This window comes from Malaclemys terrapin, chromosome 1 (genome assembly GCF_027887155.1).
Source record: "Malaclemys terrapin pileata isolate rMalTer1 chromosome 1, rMalTer1.hap1, whole genome shotgun sequence".
NCBI classification, from domain to species: Eukaryota; Metazoa; Chordata; order Testudines; family Emydidae; genus Malaclemys; species Malaclemys terrapin.
This window is the reverse complement of record NC_071505.1, coordinates 99242247-99255345: the sequence shown is the minus strand read 5'-3', so window position 1 is coordinate 99255345 and position 13099 is coordinate 99242247. Positions and strand designations below refer to the sequence as shown.

Sequence of the window (13099 nt, the reverse complement as noted above, 5' to 3'; positions counted from 1 at the left end):
TGCTCAAGTCTCAGAGATTGGCTGAAATGAGAACATTGATGCCTAATGCCTTTGCAATACTAATTTAAATAATCATTGGTTTCTTGTCAGGCCAATGTTTCTCCTTAATGAACACTGATTTGCCAAAGGAGGGAAACTGACACAAAAACCTTTGCCAAATCTTCCTCACGATACATGAGATGTTGCCATGGGGACCTATTGGCCTTTCTTCTTAGTGTGCTTTTGATACATTGACGGAGGTTGTCGTGGCAACCACTGTCAGCAGCTCTTTAGCATTTCTGCCCAGTGTAGGGACACATTAGTGGAGGGACTCATCTGTGGCGGTCTTGATGCAGTGTTCCACTTCAGTGCAAGGATGCAACTAAGACAAATATATTGCCTGTTCTCCACCTCACCATTCCAAAATCAACTACTGTCCTACACAGATAGTTGGAAGTATTTCATCAGTACTTTTGCAAAGACTGTGAAAGCTTGATGAAGCTGGATGTTAGTTCTTTGACATAAGACTTTCACTTGGCACACGGCTGTCTGCTAGGAGACTCTTAAATGTTTTGTTATACTGATCAGAATTCTAGCTGATAGTCCAGTTGCCTCAAAGCCTTCAGCTATTATAGTTTCTTGCCACTATAGTAAGCAGTGGGTGCCTTATAAAGCTTTGTCGTCTCTGGTGCTTATTAATTCCAGGATCTTGTTGCATAAAGGTCCAGAATCGAGAAGCTTGTCAGCCACACACCACAGGAAAAAACAATTAAGGCCAAGATTTTCAGAAGTGATGTGATTTTGGATGCCGAACTTGAAAAACCTTAAAAAAGAACTGGTTTTTAGAAAAATGCTGAGCAATGATCCTCTGAAAGTCAGCTCCCTTGAAAGGGGAACTGAAATTCAGGTGAGTAGTTGTGTTGAAGGTAGAGTTTTTTTGGGAGTGAGGAAGGGAATGTTAATGGGTTAGATACTGATTTTCACTTGTTTATTAATTCAAAGGCATCTAGAGTAAGTCTACCCTAGAAATGGTACAGCAGCACAATTGCAGCGCTGTAGCATAAATACTAAAACGACAGAAAGGGTTCATCCATTGCCAGTGTTCCCTCTAAGCTGCACGCCTGTGTGGCCATACAACAGTCCATCAAGTGCTGCACACTTGATTATTAGTCGCACACATCCTCAGCAATGACGACTTGTGTTCAGGTGCCCTTCCCCCACTGCTGCGCTGCTCCTGCCCTCTGCCTTGGAACTCCTGGCCAGCTGCTCCTTGGAGCCTCCTGCTTGCTGTGCAGAGTGGGGAAGGGAAAGAGAGGGGCACTGATGTCAGCGTGTCCCCCTCCTCCCCTCATGTACCCTATCTCCACAGAGCAGTGGAGATGAGGGGGGAACAGCACTAGGGAGTGAGACAGAGCTGCTGGCGGCTGCTGCTGTATCTGAACAAGCTTTCAGACTGGTGAGTGTCGCTCTGCTTAAAGTGACAGCGCAGTCTCTCTCTCTCTCACACACACACACACACACACACACACACACACACAGTCTCTCTGTCTCTCTCACACACAGTCTCTCTGTCTCTCTCACACACAGTCTCTCTCACACACACACAAAAAAACACACTCTCTCTCTCTCACACACACACTGTCTCTTTTACACTCACCTCCCAACACAAACTTGTATTATTGTTTTTGTTGTTACTTCTTGGTACTTCCTGCAATGCACATATATGCTCTGTAATTTTATTCTTTCAAAGTGCTGTTATTTTATTTTTTTGACTGGTCTATGCATTTCATAATTTTATTTCTCTCTTACGCTTAAATTTAATTCTTTGAGTAATGGTTCTAAAATGCCTAACCTGTCTTGGCTGGAGTAATTATCCCTATGACAACTTTTTAAAAATATATATTATACCTAGGTTTTTAATTTCTACTGGTGGCGCACATCCACACTTTATCTCAATATTTGTGCACATACAAAAATTCATTCCGCACATGGATGAAAAAATTAGTGGAAACATTATCCATTGCTGTAGTAAATCCACCTCTCTGAGAAGAATTCTTCCATCAATCTGGAGAAGTCTATACCAAGGCTTAGGTTGGCTTAACTACATTGCACAGGACATGAAATTTTTCACAGCCCTGAGCGATGTAGTTAAGCTGACCTAATTTTGTAGTGTAGACCAGCCCTAAGAATCTTAGGCTCCCTTTTGTATATTTTTATGAATGGAAATGAGCAGAGATTTATCACAATACACCTCTACCCCGATATAACGCGACCCGATATAAAACGAATTCGGATATAACGCAGTAAAGCAGTGCATTGGGGGGGCAGGGCTGTGCACTCTGGCGGATCAAAGCAAGTTCGATATAATGTGGTTTCACCTATAACGTGGTAAGATTTTTTGGCTCCCAAGGACAGCAAGAAGAAGTGGGACCACTGAAGACTATTGCCGGAGAGGAGATTAAAGACAATCTAGGCATGGCACAATATCTCAATGAATATTTTGCATCAGTGTTTAATGAGGCCAATGAAGGTATTAGGGATACTAGCACCACTACAGAGGGGCATTCAGGATGGGGGATTACCGTATCCGAGGTAGAAACAAAACTTGAACACCTTAATGGGGCTAAGTCGGGAGGACCGGACGATCTTCATCCGAGAATATTGAAGGAATTGGCGCAGGAAATAGCAGGCCCATTAGCGATAATATTTAATGAATCTGTAAACTCGGGGGTGGTCCCGTTAGACTGGAGAATAGCTAATGTGGTTCCTATTTTCAAGAAAGGGGAAAAAAAGTGATCCGGGTAACTACAGGCCTGTTAGTTTAACATCTGTAGTGTGCAAGGTGTTGGAGAAAATTCTGAAAGAGAAACTAGTTGAGGACCTGGAGGTTAGTGGCAATTGCGATAAATTACAACATGGTTTTACGAAGGGCAGATCGTGCCAAACGAATCTGATCTCCTTCTTTGAGAGAGTAACGGATTTATTAGATAAGGGAAATGCGGTGGACCTAATATACCTGGATTTCAGTAAAGCGTTTGATACTGTACCCCATGAGGAATTATTGGTTAAACTGAAAAACATGGGGATTGATATGAAAATCCAGAGGTGGATAAGGAATTGGTTAATGGGGAGAATGCAGCGGGTTGTATTAAAGGGTGAACTGTCAAGTTGGAGGGAAGTTACTAGTGGAGTGCCTCAAGGTTCGGTTTTAGGACCCATTTTATTTAATCTATTTATAACTGACCTCGGAACCGATTGCAAGAGTGGGCTGATAAAGTTTGCGGATGATACGAAGGTGGGAGGCGTTGTAAATTCGGAGGAGGACAGGGATATCCTGCAGGGAGACTTGAATGAGCTTGTGAATTGGAGTATCAGAAATAGGATGAAATTTAATAGTGAAAAGTGCAAGGTGATGCATTTGGGGATGACTAATAACAATTTTAGATACAAGATGGGGTCGCATTGGTTAGAAGTAACGGAAGAGGAGAAGGACCTAGGGGTCCTTGTAGACCGCAGGATGACTATGAGTCGACAATGTGACGTGGCGGTGAAAAAAGCCAATGCTGTCTTGGGATGCATTAGGCGAGGTATATCTAGTAGGGATAAGGAGGTCCTGCTTCCGTTGTATAAGGCGCTGGTGAGACCTCATTTGGAGTACTGTGTGCAGTTCTGGTCTCCCATGTTTAAAAAAGATGAACTCAAACTGGAACGGGTGCAGAGAAGGCCCACTAGGATGATCAGAGGAATGGAAAACCTGTCGTATGAAAGGAGACTAGAGGAGCTTGGGTTGTTTAGTCTGACAAAGCGAAGGCTGAGGGGGGATATGATTGCTATCTTTAAATATATTAGAGGGATTAATACAAGGGAGGGAGAAGAATTATTCCAGCTTAGTACTAATGTGGACACGAGAACGAATGGATATAAACTGGCCGTGGGGAAGTTCAGGCTTGAAATTAGACGTAGGTTTCTGACCGTCAGAGGGGTGAAATATTGGAACGGCCTTCCGAGGGAAACGGTGGGGGCGACGGACCTGTCTGGTTTCAAGATTAAGTTAGATAAGTTTATGGAGGGAATGGTTTAATGGTAAAACATAGTAGTCAAGGAAAACCAAGAAATGGTAGGTAAATAGTATAATGGCTAACAGGGGTCAGGCTGGAGACTCTTGCCTATATGCTCGGGGTCTTACTGATCGCCATATTTGGGGTCGGGAAGGAATTTTCCTCCAGGGCAGATTGGCTGAGCCTCTGGAGGTTTTTCGCCTTCCTCCACAGCATGGGGCAGGGATCTCTAGCAGGAGGGTCTCTGCCAACTGAAGTCACTAAAAACAGGATTGGGGACTTCAACAGCAAAGTCCAGGGAAGGGGTAGGGACGGTTTTATGGCCTGCAGCATGCAGGGGGTCAGACCAGATGATCATAATGGTCCCTTCTGACCTCAAATTCTATGAGTCTATTATATCAGGGTAGAGATGTATTTATATTTAGAGGAAGTTCCTTTATACACCTCTACCCCGATATAATGCTGTCCTCGGGAGCCAAAAAATCTTACCGCATTATAGGTGAAACCGCGTTATATAGAACTTGCTTTGATCCGCCGGAGTGCGCAACCCCGCCGCCCCGGAGCGCTGCTGTGTTATATCCGAATTCATGTTATATCGGGCTGCGTTATATCGGGGTAGAGGTGTACCTTCCACACTTGCTACACAGTAAGCAGAAAACCTACTGCAAATAAGAAAGTCCCGTGTCTAATTTCTACGTGAGATCTTTTTGCACACTGCAAAGTAGACCAATGAAGAATAAATCAGAACTAGAAAATAAATATATTTTTTACAAGTAGAGCCTACGTAGAGTACAAATCTGCGGATATCCACATCCGCAGACCATGTTTGTGGATCACAGATCGGATGCGGATACAAATTTTGTATCTGTGCAGGGCTTGACTTACAAGACATTTTATTTTTAAAAAACAGTTTAATATGCTGACAAATTCATCCAACATTCCACATCTATGCTTAAAGAATTAATTCAGAGACAAGAATCTAGGAAATATCCACATTTAATTCATGGACCTAATTAATGTTCACAAATATATATCTGCATAGCTGCAAAATGTTTGATTTGTACATGCAATTGCACATATAGGCAAGCATACAAACCAACACTCAACTTGCTCTATGATTTCTATATTTTGCCTGCATTATTACCACTTAATACTTGCACCTGCATATTTTGGAGATGAAGTTTAAGTGACTGTTTTTGATAATTTGCCCCATATGTCCAAGAGAAAACCCTTGAAGAATTACATCTTGGAATCCTATATTTAACAGTCATAATAATTTCAAAACAGTATTTGAATATGTTTTCTTTCAACTTTCCCCCTTTCTTACACAAACTTTAAATATGTACTACTAGCCTCCTGTTCTTCCTCTCTCTCTCACATGCACTTTGATGTTTCTGGTACATATGACCAGGAGTCACTGCTACTATTTTAAATTACCCTGTTCTGACACCAAAGTTACAACTTAAAATTAATGTAGTAGATACCCACCCACTGCAGCTGAACTTTAGTGTAATAATCTTTTATAAAACATGTATAGAGACTTGTTGATATTTATTCTAAAATAATCCTATTACTGCCTTACCATTGATTACTGGAGTATAAACAACAATCCCAACCAAATTAGGATCAGAAACAGTTGTGTCCAGAATAAGGCCACCAATGCTGAAAAATATAAAGTACAACATTTAGAACAAAGCAAATAGGTGCATCAATATTTATTTTTCAAATTCTATCAATCAATCTTTAAGTATTCAAAATTCTTAGTAACACTTATTCAAAAAGTGACCTGAAAATGTTCTATGCTTGGTTGCTCTCTCACTGTCCCTCCCGCCCGCCTCCCCTTTTTAAAGGAAAGTTTGAGCATACAGTTCCACTGCTCCTGAGGAGATTATTAGTGAAAAACACACAGTTTTATCAATGCTCCTTTTAAAAACAGTTTTTGCACCTGAGAGGTTTGAAATAGGAACCTAATATTTTAAAGAGGGAGGTGCTAATGTCAAAAAGGTGTCTTTCAATGTCCTTGTGAAAATCCTTTCAGATTTAGCAGATTTATAAATCATAGAAGAATTACTATTTTAACTATACATTAGAATTATCAGCACTGTTTATTATTTGTATTATAGGACTGCCTAGAGGCAGCGATGGAGATCAGCACCATACAAACATAGCTTAAGACAGTCCCTGCCCAGTCAGTGAGGATTTGTCCCTTTATTTTCTGAATGCTCCAGTCACAGTCCCCATGCTTCCAAAACAAGCTGCACCTCCTCCACTGTAAGCCTACAATACACAGATCTCTAGTTACAAACAAGATATAGACAAAAACAGATCCTCTCTTCTGACCTGAGCACTATATCCCTGGCAAATTTTAAGTTCCTGCAGAGCTGTCAAGCATTTGGCCCACAGGCCAGTCTTTCCTCCAGCCCTCAATTCCCTCTTCATAAACATCCAGCCCATAATTGCTGGAGTTCAAAAGGGCCAGAGCAACAAGTAGGAGGACCTGAGGAGGGAACTTGTACCCATTTCATCACAGGCAACTGAGCTCCTTCTCCGTTGCCATTCCCACAACCATAATCCCACAGCTCAGGCTTGAAAAGGAGTCTCCTTCCCCGCTTTGCTGCTGCTCCTCCTCTCTCCTGCCATTTCTTTTTGTTCTGTGTAGCTCAGGCTTTGTCTTCACTGCTAATAAAGATGAGTTTTTTTACCATGAGGTAACTAACATGTAGAACTATCCCAAGGTAAAAGAAGACCTGGCGCTTCAATTTTACCCATCAGCTAAACAGCCCTATACCCCTGCTAGCAGCTCACCTTGGCTAGGCCTACCCAAGATGCAATCACACCTTCAACCACAGTACAGACATACCCGAGAGCCTAAAACACACCAACAACCCCAGTCTTGCTGAACATTACCACCTCTTCACCCTTGTCCAGGGGAATCCTTCTGAGACATTGTCTTTACTTACCCTTCACTAAGCCTTGGAGACTACTGTCATGCATACCAGTGGTTCTCAGCCTGTAGTCCGCAGACCCTTGGGGGTCCTCAGACTATGTCTAAGATTTCCAAAGGAGTCCACACCTCCACTCAAAATTTTTTAGGGGTCCACAAATGAAACAGGTTGAGGACCACTGATGTATGCCACCAAACTGCTGACAATTCCCATGGCAAGAAGACTGCTACTGACAAAACCCACAAAATTCAGTGCTGAAATGAGGCATATGTCACCTCTCAAGGTACATACTGTATGCACCTTTGTTCACAGCACAGTCACAGATCTGCAAGCCACTCCAACTAATCCTTCTACCATTCAACACAGCTACATCTAACACAGTGAATGTAAGGGCATGCATGCAAATAACTGTTGGAATCCAAATCTGTGGAACACGACATAACAATGGGCACAATTCCCTTAGTCCTTCCTCTTCTCTACTAATTGTGGCTTCATAGATTTTAAGGCCACAAGAGACCATTAGATTATCTAGTCCATAGAATTTCAAGTTTTGAGCCTAACAACTTGTATTTGACTAAAGCAAACCTTTCGGAAAGGCATTCAATCTTGATTTAAAGATTTAGAGAGATGGAAAAAGCCACCGTTTCCTTTAGTAGTTTGTTAATCATAGAATATCAGGGTTGGAAGGGACCTCAGGAGGTCATCTAGTCCAACCCCCTGCTCAAATCAAGACCAATCCCCAGACAGATTTTTGCCCCAGACACCAAAATGGCCCCCTCAGGATTGAACTCACAACCCTGGGTTTAGCAGGCCAATGCTCAACCACTGTGCTATCCCTCCCCCTTACTGAGCATTCTCAGAGGCTACTGCCAGCTCTAGGAGGTCAGAGCTAAGGTTGCATACATTGCAGGGGTAAGGTGTATCTCAACTCTGTACAGTATATCCTGGTTTCCAGAGATTTAAGTTTAGCCACTCTCCACATTCTGGAAGGGCATAAGGCATCACTGAACAATTTTAACTCTGCATTAATGAAGTTTGGGGGGGTTAATAAGACAGGGACAACAGGTAGATTCAGACAGGGGAGCACAGTGAAACAATTTAAAAAAATTACTTACCTGCTTATAAGCATAGCAGTTATAACAGGCTCCCACCCTGAATAGAGAACAGTTCTTGTAGCTGGATGTTTGGCAGCTATTACAATCCACATAGGAGTCAGAGCCAAGAAAAAGGCACCAACTAAAGGAGATATATAGTAATATGTCTCTAAAATAAAAAAACAAACATTGATTTAGCCTTTTTGGGGTTCCTTCAAATTTTCCCCTAAGGAATTTAAACTTTAACATGGAATTCTGTTCTACATATTATCCATTTTTATACTGTCCATATCACCATAGTATCCAAGTGTCTTCCAGTAGAGCATTAAGTGACATGATTAATATCACATACATTTCTTCTTTCATCCTTTGCCCAGGGGACAAATCATGTGTGCAGTGTAGTGATTTGTTTTGGGAGGGTTTTTTGTTTTTTGTTTTTTTTTTAAGTGTAAACACTGCACTGTGTATCTATGTTAGAGAAGATAAAGAAGACCTGGAAAATAGAACAAACTTTGTGATGCATATCTCAATTTTTGTAAAGAAGTAGAAATCAAGTTTTCATTTATTAATTCAACTGAAACAAACAAACAAGAACCCAGTCTTCCTCCTCCCCCAACAATAGATTGCAAAGTACGCTCTACAGAAATAGCAAGCCTTAACTGATTAAATCATCGTGCTTAATATTATGCATATAAATCAATCATGCTAGGTTTTAAATATCTAGGACAATTCTGAGCAGAATACCAAAATGCCTACTTTTGTTTTTACTTTGAGTAGCTCATTTTAAAAATACATATAACCAGCTTGCACAGTGTAATGCTTAAAAATACAACAGCAGCAATTTCATCAAAATTGCATCATAATTCATAGGAAAAACAGCAGAGAACAAGGACTCCACAGTAAGGTAATATATTTATAAAGCAGAATTGCTTATACAAACTGTAGTCTGTCTGCATAGAAAGAGTACAGTTTTTCTCCATAAATGAGTTTAGGACTCAGTCCTGCAGTCCTTCCCCACATGAGTTGTCCCATTGATGCTATATTTCCTAATGCAGCAACAACATAAATAATGGTATAAGTCACTTAATGGCAAATAAATGTAAATTACACAGTAATGCCCCAATACTATTTTGCATATGCTTAATCTTATGAAAAATATAGCACTGTTATTTAGTATTAAACAACTGGCCGTATTTTGCCCACATGTACAGAATTTGGGCAAAAAAATTATCCCTAACAAGTTTTGAATGAATGTGCAAATTTTTTTAATGTAACTGCATGTAAAACATTGCAAAATAGAAGATTATCAGTTTATAGGTATGACTTCACCCAAGCACCATAACTTATCAGTGTGACATCAAATCCCTGAACATCAAGATTCTTATTGCAGAGCCTTTCAAGTCAAGCAAATACTACTTTGGTGGCATTTAGAAAAAAATCTGTTCTGAAAGAGTTTCAAAAATGCTGCTGCCATGGGAGTGTTTCAGGATGTGAGAGAAAAAGCGCCACAGTGCAAGCCTCAGTCAGTTGACCTGGACCCTAAGCTGGCAGCTATGGTGGGTCTTTTTTTTTTTTTTTTGGTAGTTTAGACATCTCTAAGCATTCAGGTCATAACATAGGATCAAGGAAAAACTTTGTGGAGCAAATACCAACATAGCAGCACAACAGATAATAAGTAATTGCAAAGGTGGAAAAAAAGAGTTGTCACAAAAGAGTTAGGGACAAAAAACTAAAGAAAGTTTGACATTCCATCATCTCAAAACAACAGCCAACAAAAACCCCATAATGATTCATCAATATCAAATAATGAAGATCATCAGACATAGTGAAAAATTAAACAACATTATGCAAGAAATATCCCAGACCAGAGACATTTTTAAATAAATGTGTTCTCCAGTTAGAGACAGGCTGCAATTTTGCCAGCCTTTGGGGTTTTTTGTGTGTCAATTGCTGTCTAGTTGTCAGTTTCATGGACGAGTCTGCAGAAGTCAAATGATAACTCATTTACTGAAGCAATATTTTAAAACTAAGAAAACTGTGTTTGAATAGTTCTATTGTTTCTCAATAGAATTTATTTTCAAAAGTTCTTTGGGAGATCTGCTCTGTAGCGGGGCAGTCACCCCGCTCCAGCTTGGAAGTGGTTAAAAACAGCCTGGGGAAAGGGCTGCCCCAGGGAGCCAATCAATCAGGAGTGGGCTTGAGGCAGACAATCAGGGCCCATCTGAGCCAGCATAAGAAGGGCTCCTAGGGAGAAGGAAGTGAGTTCTTGCTCCAGCAGTGGAGCAAGAAGGACTTAGCTGCCTGCTACAGACAGGGGTACCTTGGACAGAGCAGTACTGGGAAAGGGCAGGCTGAGCTGGGGAGCTCTGGCCTGGCGACCTCTCAGGCTGAGGCCTTGCAGCAAAGGCTTGAGGAGGTACTAGGGCTGCAGGGAGGCAGCCAGGCCAAGAAAAGGCAGCAGGTCCAACCCCTTTGCCAGTGATGAGTGGCCATTTCAGACTGCAGTTTGCCCCTAGAGAAGGGGCTAGATGATGACTGGCAGTAGTGACTGAGGCAAGGTGAGTATAGGGGAGTTGGAGTTCCCCTGGGGAGACCCAGAGTGTGGGGGCACTGCTGTGGGGCAGCAACCCAAGATAAGGGGCACCGGGGTCCGGGAGGAACATGGGGTCAGAGGTGTTGGAGACAACAGGGCAGGTAACTGAGGGCAAGAAACTGGCCAGAGGAGGGCGCTCCTGAGCTGGATGAGCTAATTGCTGGACTGACCAGCAGGAGGCGCCGCGCCAGTGAGCCGGCTCTTTGCTACATGCTCCAAATACTTAATTTTGTGAAACTGTAAGAGAACAATTACCACTAAAAAATAAAAAGGAAAGATAATGAATCACAAATCAAACAGTATTGGGTCCCTTTTTTTTTTTAAACCACTGTAGCTTAGTTTTAATAATACTTCATAAAGAGAAATGTACTATTGCAGAGATTCTTCAACTTTTTCATCATGTGGATCACACCGTAAAATACATTTTTTGTGAATCACCTCCTCATCTGTATGTCACATTAGGATTCTCTCCCTCCACACTTGCAATCACATAAAATTCCTGTGACTACTACAGAAATTGCTTACATGGAAAAGTAATGTATGTATTTTTGAAAGTCTTTAGTGCACTAAATGTTTTGTCCTTTTTGAAAAGTTAATCACACTGTCTAATTTTGCTCTTCATTCCATTGCCCCTTCCATCTGTTCTGTTTCTCTCTGCAGACACCCTCCCTCCACCCAAGTAGTGGTTTGTGGGACACAGTCAAGGGAATTTCTGTACTATAGCATATTTTGTAAGAATAATGAAGTCCTAATGAAGTCACTTATTTCTAAGATATTCTGCTGGTTAAACTCTTTGCTAAGGGATGCCGAGTGGGTGCCCATTTTGTGTAGAAGATAAAGTCCACAGGCTAATAAGGATTCACTGTATAATAAAACACTAACAGTAACAAAAAGGACAACAACGTTTAGCAGAGAGAAAAGATACCCTAATGAATCATGAAAGCCTCTTGCTTGTATCACAAAAACATTTAGCCCACAGCCTTGGACAACATGTAATTTGAAAACAAAAACAACACACACACACTCTAAAGGCAACTAAAACTCTAAAATGAAGCCACTTATTTATTATAATAAAATAAAGCAATCATTGTAACCCAATAAACAAATATACGAACCTGTTGGAACATGTTCATTTGGAAAGGAAGAGACATATTTAAGCAGTTCTCAAGGGAAAGTGGATAAAGAAATTGTTTGTTTGTTTGTAGTTACCTCCCCAGTTCCGCACTCAAAGTAAAGTATCTGGTATAGATCCTTTCTTTTGAAAGGTGCAGAGGAAAGAGAGGTTCCTCACAGGTGAAATAACCCTTAAAATGAACTAGGAAAATGACATAAAGAATACTAAATAAGAATGATCAAATGTTTTCTTTTCAAATAAAATACTAATACTTCAAAATAGTACATTAGAATTACATACAAATATTTAACACTACCACAGCGCTATCTATGATGACAACACAAAGAAAAACTCTAGAGTTAGAGCCTGAGCTATTGTAGAAAATGATTAATGAACTACAGTTCAAACAAATATAGATTCCCTCTGCAATACAAGACGACAGTAATATTTCAAAAATGCTGTGTAAATAGCCAGCTGCAGGGGCTGCCTCACAAATCTCAAGAAGCCAAACTAACCCACAACTGGCGATCAATGCTTTCACAGGCTGAACTGAGTAAATTTTGAAGTTAACAACAACTGTATGGAACAGATATACAACTATACAAATCAACACAGGCTGTCATATAAAGTTTATATCCAATTAATCAAAAAGCATTATGAAACTTCAGAAGGGTGCTCAAAACTGGCCTAACTTTCTTCCCACTGAAGTCAACAGTGAAATAGGAAATAGAATTAGGCCAGTGCTTTTTAAACCCTACCCTTACTCCCCACTTTTTAGTATTCACACACATTTCAATTCCTCGAAGAGTGGGGGAAAATATGAAACAAATAGCCTGGCATAAACAGAACAGTGTAGATAAACTAATTACTAGGATTCCATCTAAGGAAGGAACTTCCAATGAGAAGACAATACAATCAGTTCCTAAGAAAATTAAGTCTAGCATAGTCAGAGCCTAAAACTTTTAATTTCTGCTTCACAGCTGCATTAGTTCATTAGCTTCTCTTTAGGGCAGGGGTCACAACTAAACATCAGGAGGCCATGACCATCTTAGCAATATAGGAAGGGCAAATGATAAGGCAGTCTTAGCTTCATATTAGTCAGTTTTCAAGCTCTAGACTAGACTACTACAACTCACCTACGTGGGCTTAAAGGCAAAGACCGTCCAAAAATTAAAGCAAGTGGCTGCCCACTACCAATACTCTAAATTCCACTGGCTACCTATCTATTTAATAAGAAGTCCAAATACATAAGGCATTTAATAGGCTAGACAAGGTATCTCAGAGACTGTCATGATGGATTATGAATGAATGTCTAT

At 40.8% G+C, this 13099-nt stretch overlaps 1 protein-coding gene across 2 annotated transcripts in view; it reads right to left on the bottom strand.

Moving 5' to 3' along the window:
- The window catches only part of SLC41A2 (solute carrier family 41 member 2), a 103950-nt gene that overhangs the window by 41262 nt on the left and 49589 nt on the right, over positions 1-13099 (bottom strand). For both annotated transcript variants that reach the window (XM_054032993.1, XM_054032985.1), the window contains exons 7-8: positions 8098-8245; positions 5620-5699 (exon numbers count right to left, since the gene is read on the bottom strand). In XM_054032993.1, the coding sequence (XP_053888968.1) occupies positions 5620-5699; positions 8098-8245 (228 nt within the window). The remainder of the gene's footprint in view (positions 1-5619; positions 5700-8097; positions 8246-13099) is intronic.